Source organism: Salmo salar, chromosome ssa01 (assembly GCF_905237065.1).
Source record: "Salmo salar chromosome ssa01, Ssal_v3.1, whole genome shotgun sequence".
Classification (NCBI taxonomy): domain Eukaryota; kingdom Metazoa; phylum Chordata; class Actinopteri; order Salmoniformes; family Salmonidae; genus Salmo; species Salmo salar.
In genome coordinates, this window is record NC_059442.1 from 159,533,190 (window position 1) to 159,546,223 (window position 13,034).

Consider the following 13,034-nt stretch of genomic DNA (forward strand, 5'->3'; position numbering starts at 1 on the left):
CCTCACACACACACACGCACAAGCACACACACATGCACACACCCATCTCATGTTAGCTCTGAATAATGTAAGTGCTGCCTCACACAACGCTTCTGCCTTGAGGGGAAACCAAATGACACAGCAGAACCGACATGTACAACACAGCACTGGGACCTCCGGGGGTTGCCTAGGGGATCTCTCTGCGTTGACAATTAGCTCGCCAGCTAATAGTGGTATGGATACTTAGCTCAATAAAATTGTGTTGGGGAAAGAGGGGATTATCTGAAGGGATGGTTCAGGTTCTAGTCATTGTGATAGTAAGGGATTCTATTTAAATGTCTTCAACTTTTTCACCTCTACAAGTACTTTACATCAGTGGTTCCCAAAATTTTTCGGTTACTGTACCACCAACTGAATTTTGCTCTGCCCAGTGTACCCCTGAAGTACGCCCTCAGGTCCATTCTACCAGTAGGCCTATGGTCTCATGAGTCTTCTCAAGTACCCTTTGTGCATAGGCCAAGTACCCCCAGGGGTCCTAGTACCCCTGGTTGGGAACCACTGATTTACATTGTGTGGGTCACTCACCCCATCCACCTCCAATGTGTATAGCAGCCAACTTGGTGATTAGCAGACATTTTGTACTAGAGTGCTCAGCAGTTGTCCAGTAGTCCAGTATCTGGGATAATTATTTGCTTAGAAATCACTAGTGCACCAGTACTCCAACAAGGGTTGTTGATGAAAGTCTCAGGCCAGTGAAACGTGAAGTACACCCAGCTCGGGGCGGCAGGTAGCCTAGTGGTTAGAGACAGGTAGCCTAGTGGTTAGAGACAGGTAGCCTAGTGGTTAGAGACAGGTAGCCTAGTGGTTAGAGACAGGTAGCCTAGTGGTTAGAGACAGGTAGCCTAGTGGTTAGAGCATTGGGCTAGTAACCAAACAGTTGCAAGTTTGAATCCCTGAGCTGACAAGGTACAAATCTGTTGTTCTGCCCCTGAACAAGGCAGTTAACCCACTGTTCCTAGGCAGTCATTGAAAATAAGAATTTGTTCTTAACTGACTTGCCTAGTTAAATAAAGGTAAAATGTTAAAAAATACTTTCAGGGAGGTTCTCCTTATGTAGGTAGTATTGTGCTGGATACTGTTTAAAGTACTTTGAGACTTAAGTACAAACAGCTATATACTTAATGTATTATTTTTCAACTCCTAGTGGAGCAAAGGCCCTTCAAGCCTCTCTATAACATTTTAAAGTGCTTTATAAAGGCAGTATTGTTCTCGCCAATGAAATGAGGCACCCATACATATGGTGTGAAGATTAATATAGAAGGTACAGACAGTCCTGTTGCAGTCTTGCCAATATTTACTACCACCACAACATTCAGTAGTGAGGTTTAAGCCAAGCTACTGAATTCAACTGTGTTCAACTCACTGACCTTCTGTAGTGGGGAATTTATTTATGTATTCATAATAAAAACCCTGGTAAAATATGGGTTAAACAACAGAAAGTGGTGACTCAAAGGAAGTCTGGTTAAATGAGGACAATAGAAACATCCTGGAATAGAAACAAAGGACGGCAAGTCAATTTTCCCATGTCCTCGTTTTGGAAAATGTTCTCCTCAGCCCCTTTAAAGTGATTTTACTGTGTGCATTCTGGAGCTGCATCACAATGGTCAATCCCTGCACTCTTTGCTAGCATAGCCTTGGTCATACAGGTGTCTTTTTAATAGGAAGTAAATACCTATAGGAAGAAGAGATATGTGAGATGGTCAAGCATCGCTAATACTAGGCAGGCAGCAGGTAGCCTGCAGGTAGCTGCATCACTAGGCAGGAAGCCTAGTGGTTAGAGCATTGGGCCAGTAACTGAAAGGATGCTGGATTGAATCCCTGAGCTGACAAGGTAAAAATCTGTCGTTCTTCCCCTGAACAAGGCAGTTAACCCACTGTTCCTAGGCCGTCATTGTAAATAAGAATTTGTTCTTAATTGACTTGCCTAGTTAAATAAAGGTAAAATACAAAAATAATGGGGTACTTTAGCTGTATTGTAGGTCATTCATATCCACTGGAAATCTCCATCGCTTGAATTACAAATGTATATCTAATAAACTTGATGTGTCTGAGTTGCATACAAACTACTTAAACATTTATAGACTGGGGGCATAGAAAATCATTCTCAAGTGAAACTAAACTACCTTGATGATTCATAGTTTATTTGTCACTCACAAAATGGAAAGTTGTTGTAAAAAGTAAAGAACTTCAATACTGCATGTCAAGTTATTATGCCGGGTGGACTCTGTCCAAAGTCAACGCACAACCTCCTCCAAAGCTGTCATCACCATGACTATCACCATGGTCGCCATCAGTTGTCTCCAAACAAAACAAATACTTCATAGCCTAAATCACATTCTACTGGATATAGGGACAGCATTGGCCTCAGGAACCCTCAGTTCTTTCCTAAGGATGAACATTTTAGTCACATTTTGTTAATCTAATGTTTTCCAGGTCTACTATTAGCGATATATTGCCATTATGTGTTATTCACATCTCTATCTCTCTCAATGGCAGCAAAGTGCTTTGAGGGTGTTAACTTGATGCAGCCTGTACGCAATGTTTAGAGAATGATAGCAAATAACTGGTCTTAAAACTACTAGGGAAATTCTGATATGAAATAAAACAAAAGCATATTACAAATAAAATGTATGATTATTATTATTATTATATATGCAAGTGGACTTGAATGTTTTTTCAATCATTATTGTTGCTCTTCTCATTTCATCAATGCAGCCATGTCAATAAGTTTAGCCTATTGATGACTCAATATTTTTTTTTATAGCCCCTTTACTATTTTTTACTTCACAATGTATTTGCAGGTAATACAAAGATAATATCTGGCACAATTTAAATGTCATTCCAGTCATAAATTCTATTTTCTTTTCAAACATATCCCATGATGAATTGCTATGACCTTCTTATAGTTTTATACCCGCTTGCACCTATGCTACTTGTAAAATTACTATCTAGCAAGCATTAGTTTCATGTAATGCATTGTTTCAAAAGTGAAGAAATTGAGGAAACCTTATCAAACTTGTAACATGTTTTTACATGAAAATGTATATCTTGAGTGCTGTTTGGTTACATTTTCTGTGTAGCAATAAACCTTGTTGGCCAGCTTCGTATTCAATGATACCGCCTGCAAGCTTTCCTAGTTCCAAAGAATACAAAAGTATCCCCAAAGTCCCCGAACATAAAGAGATCTCTTTATGTTCCTAGCCCAAAGTATCCCAGCGACTCTCCAATGTTTCCATTTCTGTAACCACTGACAACAGGTTACTATATCGTGAGAGCCAATCAAAGCTAGGAATCAACTTTTGTTATCCAATGAAATACAGTTGTACTATGATTGACGGGTGTTTAAACCAATAGCATTCATAATCTTCCGTTGCCACTGATTATAAATCAGTCCTCCGATTTTGAATCGCGTATTCTTCTTTCTTGCTTCAGAGTGTATCCGAAAGCGGCAGTTATACTTCACCTGTGTTTTAAAAAAAATATTAATTCACTCAAAATGAGGGAAATTGTGCATTTGCAGGCTGGTCAGTGCGGCAACCAAATTGGAGCAAAGGTTGGTTCAACTTTCCAGACTATTTCACCCTTCATTAAAGCTCAGTAACGTAGCCCTGCCTTGCATTGTCTGTAATTTATCTATCTAACGTTAGTTATAAATAAATTATCTAGCTAGGCTACTACTATTAGGCTACATATGCACGTTTTCTGTATTGTAATTGCTCTGTATTTGATTCATTCCCTGTAAATTGCTTCGCTAGCATATCTTTTGGGATGTGAGTTGGAGCTAACACCTGTTCCATTTCTTTCCTCTAGTTCTGGGAAGTGATTAGTGACGAACATGGCATCGACCCCACTGGCACATACCATGGGGACAGTGACCTTCAGCTGGAGAGAATTAATGTGTATTACAACGAAGCCACGGGTAGGTCCTCTATTAGCCTGTTAGTTCTATATATTCTCTAGTCATTTAAACAAAATATGGTTGTAGTGCTGCTAGATCACATTTTTTTCAATTTGAGAATAGGGGCCTACACGGAGCTGGTTAAAAATATATTTGGAAAATGTATTCTGATAAATTCTAAATATATTATACTGTAATGAAACGGCCAGGAAGCAGGTCTCGAACCCTCGACCTTCTAGCCCGAAGTCTAGCGCGCTATCGACTGTGCCGCAAAAGCATGCTGAAGCGGCAGAGTCGATAACCGTTCTAATAAACCCAGGGTCGTTACAATACTAAATTACCACAAATATACCCCAAACTAGGCCGCGTATGGGAACGCGCTGGGTGGCGAGCTCTTATCTGGCCCAACTTCGAAGCGCTCTGCGCACACTTTGAGCAGACCAAATCCAACCTAATAGGAACTCCAGACAGAACTACGAGGGGTTGTCCTCAACAGTTTGTTATGGACTTGGGACTCATGTACGACGCTGTCCGAGTGTCTTGTAAGATCGCATAATGATTAGTAGGCCTATTTTCAGTGGTGTAAAAATACTTGAAAGTACTACTTAAGTAGTTTTTTGGGGTATCTGTACTTTACTGTTTATATTTTTCACACAACTGTTATTTCACTACATTCCTAAAAAAAAAGTACTTGTTACATTTTGAATGCTTAGCAGGACAGGAAAATGGTTCAATTCGTGCACTTATCAAATTGTATTTGTCACATATACATGGTTAGCAGATGTTAATGGAGGGTAGCGAAATGCTTGTGCTTCTAGTTCAGACAGTGCTGTAATATCTAACAACTACCTAATACACACATCTAAAGGGGTGAATGAGAATATGTACATGTAAGTATATGGATGAGCGATGGCCGAGCGGCTATAGATATATATATATATATATATATAATAGTGTTAATGTGGCATTATTTAGAGTGCATTGTATAAAGTGACTAGTGATCAATTTATTAAAGTGGCAGGTGATTGGGTCTCAATGTAGACAGCAGCTTCTCTGAGTTAGTGATGGCTATTTAGCAGTCTGATGACCTTGAGAGAAAGCTATTTTTCAGTCTCTCGGTCCGGCGCTGATACACCTGTACTGACCTCGCCTTCTGGATGGTAGCGTTGTGAACAGGCAGTGGCTCGGGTGGTTGGTTGATGATCTTTTTGGCCTTCCTGTGACATCGGGTGCTATAGGTGTCATGGAGGGAAGGTAGTTTGACCCCGGTGATGTGTTGTGCAGACCGCACCACCATCCTCTGGAGAGCCTATCAAGAGAACATCCTTGGTCGTCCCTATTGCCTCTGATCTGGCGGACTCACTAAGCACATGCTTCGTTTGTAAATTATATCTGAGTGTTGCAGTGTACCCCTGGCTATCTGTAAATAAAAAGAACAAGAAAATGAGGCTTAATATAATACATTTAAATTATTTATACTTTTGATATTTAAGTATATTTTAGCAATTACATTTACTTTTGATGCTTAAGTATATTTAAAAACAAATACTTTTAGACTCTTCTCAAGTACTATTTTACTGGGTGTCTTACTTTTACTTGAGTCATTTTCTATGAAGGTATCTTTACTTTTACTCAAGTATGATAATTGGTTACTTTTTCCACTACTTCCTATTTTACAGAACATAACAGCATATAGCACAGTAGGCCTATTTTACTGTTACACCAAGAACACCTCCTCAGTCATTTCTTGTGTGCTTTTAGGATGGTTAGCTCGCTGAAGCTGCATTGCCGAAACTCAACAGCTTGCACCAGTAGGCAGGATCTAGCCAATGCTCAGGGACAGATTAAGAAATCCTAGGCCCCAGGGATTTGTATTTTTATAGCCCCCCCCCCCTTCCAGTACATAATTTACTGTTTAAGGAAAAGTCCCTTTATAATAAAGCCATAATAACATTTGCGATGTGGTATAAGCTACAGGGGAATTTTTGGGGGGGCAGGGGTCTGAGAAAAAAATAATTTCATGCAATTCTACCTCATGTACATGACATCCATGTCTCTAACAGTAAACTACTCAATAAAATGTCCAGTGGCACACTGACTCACCTGATGAAGATGAAGCCATAGGCTAAACACGGTGATGGCCGATACGCTCGACTTGGTAATAGCCTCAAGATGAACTACTTTGAAAAACAGTGCTGTTTGCAAAATATTTTTTGGGTTCTACAGGAAGATTTGTCTTCCCTTTTCAGCAGTAGACATTTGCTTTCCAAACTGTACATTTTTCCCGCAATTGTATTTTGAATTCTGCAAAAGGCAAACCTACAGCCTCGAACAACCTTAATTGAATCCATAGATGGCAGTTCCCATTCAAGTCAGGACTGGCAGCCATTGCTTATGTACCCATGAGTTTAAAAGTCAAATTGCCATGGTAAGAGGTTGTAAAACCCTTCTATGGATTATGTCTATGGCCACAATGCAAACAAGCTGTATGTTTGGCACGCATGCTGCCCAAAGTAATGACCTTCCCAGCTGTAGGCATACCTGTAACTGCCAAAATAAAAGAAACACTTGAGTAAACAAGGGATAAAAAGTATGGGTTATGGTGTGGGGTGCATTTACCTGGCATGGTTATGTACACTTGTAGAATTTATGCCCAAGTTCATTGAAGCTGTTCTGGCAGCTCGTGGTGGCCTAACACCATTTTAACACATTTTATGTTGGTGTTTCCTTTATTTTAGCAGTTACCTGCTTGTGCTAAAACTTTGTCCAGTTATTTCATTTTTTTACTATTGACCCCTCTGTGGCTAAATTATGCTCTCTGGTGTATTTTGAACATTGCGAGCGGGCTCCTGTGATTGGATAAAAATATATATACATGCATACATTCTAAATAAATTATACTAAATTACCACAAATTTTCCATGAACTACAACAAACCAAATATGTATAGCAGTTTAGAGTTAACCAACTTGCTGAGTGCGTTGCCAAACTGCAGCAACAAGTGACAAAAATAGTGTGAGTCAGGGGCTGGACATGGGCCCAGCCCCTGACTCATACAATTGAACAGTCACATTTATTTATTATGCAGTTTATTTTTTATTAATCAGTTACCCAATCAAGGCAGGGCCCCCCAGTTACCCATGTGGGCCCCTACCTCATCTCCTCCCCTATCTGACGATTAGCTAATTGAGAGCGGGCTCTGAGTCCGTCGTTGGCGGTTGCAGTAAATAAAAAATACTAAATGTATTTGTGTGTGTATATGTATACTGTGTATGTATACTAAATGTATTTGTGTGTATATATATATATATATATCTCTATCCTTATTTAGGAAAAACATTTTGCTGCCTCTTGGGTCCCCCACAGGCCTGGGCCCAGGGGCTTCAGCACCAGTAAGCCCCTGCATTAATCTGGCCCTACCTATGCTTTCATTGAAACAAAATACAAGGAAGGGTAATAGTTTAACACCATATACTCTAATTTGCTCACGAAACAGTAATTCAAGAAGATCTAAATGCATATTCCTATTCAACTATTTGTGATCAAATGATTAGCATGCAGATGCCGTTTGGACATTTCACCGGTAAAACGTGAATAATTATCATTCACGATTGACAGTGATGAATGCAATGCATTTTATGCATATTCGATAATGATATTAAATCTGTCGGTACAAACTTTGAGTAATTATGACATTTAAAGTATAGAATTGCGCTCCCGCACATAACACCACTGGTTGAACTTGATTAGAAAATTAGTGACCAATGTATTTGGTGGTCGTTCATGGTTTCGTGGGCAATGCAATGCCTCAAACGCTTCTCTTTTGCTTTGCAGGAGGCAAGTATGTCCCCCGTGCGGTGTTGGTGGACTTGGAGCCTGGTACAATGGACTCTGTGAGGTCGGGTCCCTTTGGACAGATCTTCCGACCAGACAACTTCGTCTTCGGTGAGCCCTGGCTTTCTGCTTTGGGATTTTGAGAATGACTTGTATTCATGAATACTACTGACTAAATCCTAAGGAAGAAGCGTCTTAATATTGCTACAATGGATATTGTATTCATTTGGGGCATTACTATATGTTGTTAAAACTTCCTGGTCCATTTTGTTTGTCTGCAGGCCAAAGTGGAGCTGGAAACAACTGGGCCAAGGGCCACTACACAGAGGGAGCAGAGCTGGTGGACTCTGTTTTGGATGTGGTGAGGAAAGAGGCAGAGAGCTGTGACTGTCTACAGGGTTTCCAGCTCACCCACTCCCTGGGTGGGGGCACAGGCTCGGGCATGGGCACCCTGCTCATCAGCAAAATCCGCGAGGAGTACCCCGACCGTATCATGAACACGTTCAGTGTGGTGCCCTCGCCCAAAGTATCAGACACTGTGGTGGAGCCCTACAATGCCACCCTGTCAGTCCACCAGCTAGTAGAGAACACCGACGAGACCTACTGTATTGACAATGAGGCTCTGTATGACATCTGCTTCCGTACCCTTAAACTTACCACGCCCACCTATGGCGACCTCAATCACCTGGTGTCAGCCACCATGAGCGGGGTCACCACTTGCTTGCGCTTCCCTGGCCAGCTCAACGCTGACCTCCGTAAACTGGCTGTCAACATGGTGCCCTTCCCCCGTCTCCACTTCTTCATGCCGGGCTTCGCCCCCCTGACCAGCAGGGGGAGCCAGCAGTACAGGGCCCTCACTGTGCCCGAGCTCACCCAGCAGATGTTCGATGCCAAGAACATGATGGCGGCTTGCGACCCACGTCATGGCCGTTACCTCACCGTAGCTGCAGTGTTCAGGGGCCGCATGTCCATGAAGGAGGTGGACGAGCAGATGCTGAACGTCCAGAACAAGAACAGCAGCTACTTTGTCGAATGGATCCCCAACAACGTCAAGACCGCTGTCTGCGACATTCCTCCCCGCGGCCTCAAGATGGCCGCCACCTTCATCGGCAACAGCACGGCCATCCAGGAGCTGTTTAAGCGCATCTCCGAGCAGTTCACGGCCATGTTCCGCCGTAAGGCCTTCCTCCATTGGTACACCGGGGAGGGTATGGACGAGATGGAGTTCACCGAGGCTGAGAGCAACATGAACGACCTGGTGTCTGAGTACCAGCAGTACCAGGACGCCACCGCCGAGGAGGAGGGAGAGTTTGAGGAGGAAGGAGAGGAGGAGCTGGCGTAAAGACGTGTCATGTGTATTTCACATGCCTTACTGACATTTTTCAGTGTCCTGTTTGTCTTGTCTGTCCCTTTTCACTGTGGCCTTCTCAAGCTGTCAAATTCCAGCTTTCGAACCAAATCTCTATTAAAGGCATAACTTTGATAGCATTTTGTCTCCTGTGCTCTTTAAGTCAATCCACCTCAGTGTTCAAATCAATTATACAACACACTTTAGGTACAATCATTGCAAATGGCCCACTTCCACATAGAAATGTGATTTTAAGGTTGGCTGTGGAATATTTCAGTAATCAATTCACAATACTGACCATGTAAAGGGCTAAATCCAGTCACCTGCAAAAAAAATATTTTACTGAGTCTTGAAAAATTTAGTGATAATTTAATTTGGAGGGTAGATTTTAGCTCATTTATGCATAACGTTTAAACTTTTTTTTATATGGAATTGTTGCCACTTGTAAGCCTTCATATTTATTCAAGTCAAACTTGCCTAGTATTTGTTTCAAAGTATTTTGCCAATTGCTTTTTATCTGTCCAAGCATAGAGGAAGACTATGGCTGAAGGGAAAAACCATATTTAATTTCTGAATAGTTAAAAGTTGGGTTTGGTTAAGGTTGGTGTCAGTTTTAGGATGCGTTCCTCTGCTTTATTTATTTAACCTTTAACTAGGCAAGCCAGTTAAGAACACATTCTTATTTACAATGATGGCCTACCAAAAGGCCTCCTGTGGGTATGGGAAATTAAAAATATAGGACAAAACCCACATGACATAGAGACCTAAGACATGGTAACAACACCACATGTCAACACAGCATGGCAGCAACACATAACAACATGGTAGAAACACAATATGGAAGCATGGTAGCAACACAAAACATGGTACAAACATTATTGGGCACAGACAACAGCACAAAGGCAAGAAGGTAGAGTGCCACGTCATCGACTGCGTCAAGACAGAGATTGGTGGAGTTCGTTTTGCATGGCCCAGTGCCCCGGGTGAATGGAGATTTCACTTATAGACCAATGGAATAGTCTAAAATTCGCAAACTCCGCCCACCTGGGGCACCAAGCCACGTCGAACGAACTCGACCATTGCTATAACATATGTGGTTAGATAAGTAAAATACCTATCCAGCCGCTGGCATGCGTCAGCCACGCTTGGGCAGAGGAACTTGTCCCAAGATTTTGGCTGCTTTCCCCTGCTCCGACGTTACACGCAATAACCAATGCTTGCGTGCCATTTCATTGACTGACAGGTTGCTGTAACATATGTGGTTACCTGATACTTAAAATACCCATCCAGGCGTTGTAAGATCTGGCATGTGTTAGCAAATGGACTGGGGTAAGAAACTCCCTTGCTCTGGCATACCAATCCAATGCCTTACCAATCATTGCGGTAGGGTTAGCAAGTGCACATTTCTGTGAGAAGAGTAGAGAATTGGACTGCAGCAGCCCCAGAGTTGTGTATAGACCACATCCAGCAGATGGCGCAATCACAATGAAGAACTACTCCAGACAAGAACGTGAATAATGAAGACATTGAATAGAATACCATCTCTCCTACAGTTTCATTGACTAATGGGTAGGGTTCTTACGATTGGGCCTTTTAAAATCTGTTTTATTTTCTTTCTTTTCTGTGAAATCTGCACATCCTTCTGTCTTCAAAAGTCTCAGCTTTCTAAATCAAATCACATGATATTGGTCACGTACAGGGATGTAAATTACTTAAGTAAAAATACTTGAAAGTATTTTTTTTTTTGTATCTGTACTTTACTATTTATATTTTTGACAACTTTATACTTTTACTTCACTACATTCCTAAAGAAAATGATGTACTTTTTACTCCACAGATTTTCCCTAACACCAAAAAGTGCTTGCTACATTTTGAATGCTTAGCAGGACAGGAAAATGGTCTAATCCACACACTTATCAAGAGAACATCCCTGGTCATTCCTACTGCCTCTGATCTGGCGGACTCACTAAACACATGCTTGGTTTGTAAATTATGTCTGAGGGTTGGAGCGTGCCCCTGGCTAGCCGTAATAAAACATTTTTAAAAATTGTGCCATCTGGTTTGCTTAAGGAATTTGAAAGGGTTTATACTTTTACTTTTGATTCTTAAGTATATTTAAAACCAAATACTTTTAGACTTTTACTCAAGTAATAGTGACTGGGTGACTTTCACTTGAGTCATTTTCTATTAAGGTATCTTTACTTTCACTCAAGTATGACAATTGGGTACTTTTTCCACCACTGGTCACATAACATCTTCTAAATATGTGTATTGCATGTGTAGTGAAATGCTTGTGTTCCTAGCTCCAACACTGCAGTTGTATCTAACACTTCACAACAATACACACAAATATAAAAATAAAAGAATGGAATTAAGAAATATATAAATATTAGTACGAGCAATGTCGGAGTGGCATTGACTAAATACAGTAGAATAGAATACAGTATATACAGTTGAAGTCGGAAGTTTACATACACTTAGGTTGGAGTCATTAAAACTCGTTTTTCAACCACTCCACAAATTTCTTGTTAACAAACTATAGTTTTGGCAAGTTGGTCAGGACATCTACTTTGCATAACACATGTAATTTTTCCAACAATTGTTTAGACAGATTATTTCACTTATAATTCACTGTATCACAATTCCAGTGGGTCAGAAGTTTACATACACTAAGTTGACTGTTTCTTTAAACAGCTTGGAAAATTCCAGAAAATTATGTCATGGCTTTAGAAGCTTCCGATAGGCTAATTGACATAATTTGAGTAAATTGGAGGTGTACCTGTGGATGTATTTCAAGGCCTACCTTCAAACTCAGTGCCTCTTTGCTTGACATCATGGGAAAATCTAAAGAAATCAGCCAAGACCTCAGAAAAAGAATTGTAGACCTCCACAAGTCTGGTTAATCCTTGGGAGCAATTTTCAAATGCATGAAGGTACCACGTTCATCTGTACAAACAATAGTACGCAAGTATAAACACCATGGGACCACGCAGCTGTCACACCGCTCAGGAAGGAGATGCGTTCTGTCTCCTAGAGATGAACGTACTTTGGTGCGAAAAGTGCAAATCAATCCCAGAACAACAGCAAAGGACCTTGTGAAGATGCTGGAGGAAACAGGTATAAAAGTATCTATATCCACAGTAAAACAAGTCCTATATCGACATAACCTGAAAGGCCGCTCAGCAAGGAAGTTCCAAAACCGCCATAAAAAAAGCCAGACTACGGTTTGCAACTGCACGTCTGCACATTTTGGAAAAGCATTCCAGGTGAAGCTGGTTGAGAGAATGCCAAGAGTGCGCAAAGCTATCATCAAGGCAAAGGGTGGCTACTTTAAAGAATCTCAAATATAAATATATTTTTGACGTCTTCACTATTATTGTACAATGTAGAAAATAGTAAAAATAAAGAAAAACCCTGGAATGAGTAGGTGTGTCCAAACTTTTGACTGGTACTGTATGTAAGATCCCATAGCTAACAGTGCATGTCAGAGCAAAAACCAAGCCATGAGGTTGAAGGAATTGTCTGTAGAGCTCAGAGAAACGATTGTGTCGAAGCACAGATCTGGGGAAGGGTACCAAAAAATGTCTGCAGCATTGAAGGTCCCCAAGAACACAGTGGCCTCCATCATTCTTAAATGGAAGAAGTTTGGAACCACCAAGACTCTTCCTAGAGCTGGCCGCCCGGCCAAATTGAGCAATCGGGGGAGAAGGGCCTCGGTCCGGGAGGTGACCAAGAACCCGATGGTCACTCTGACAGAGCTCCAGAGTTCCTCTGTGGAGATGGGAGAACCTTCCAGAAGGACAACCATCTCTGCAGCACTCCACCAATCAGGCCTTTATGGTAGAGTGGCTAGAAGGAAGCCAGTCCTCAGTAAAAGACACATGACAACCCGCTTGGAGATTGCCAAAGGCACAC

At 41.4% G+C, this 13,034-nt stretch overlaps 1 protein-coding gene across 1 annotated transcript; it reads left to right on the forward strand.

Moving 5' to 3' along the window:
* The first annotated feature begins 3,418 nt into the window (after window positions 1-3,418).
* Window positions 3,419-9,259, forward strand: zgc:55461 (beta-tubulin family protein). The gene is made up of 4 exons (XM_014142538.2): window positions 3,419-3,592; window positions 3,850-3,958; window positions 7,772-7,882; window positions 8,053-9,259. The coding sequence occupies exons 1-4, from the start codon at window positions 3,536-3,538 to the stop codon at window positions 9,111-9,113; spliced, it is 1,338 nt and encodes a 445-aa protein (XP_013998013.1). The 5' UTR covers window positions 3,419-3,535; the 3' UTR covers window positions 9,114-9,259.
* The last annotated feature ends 3,775 nt before the right edge of the window (window positions 9,260-13,034 follow it).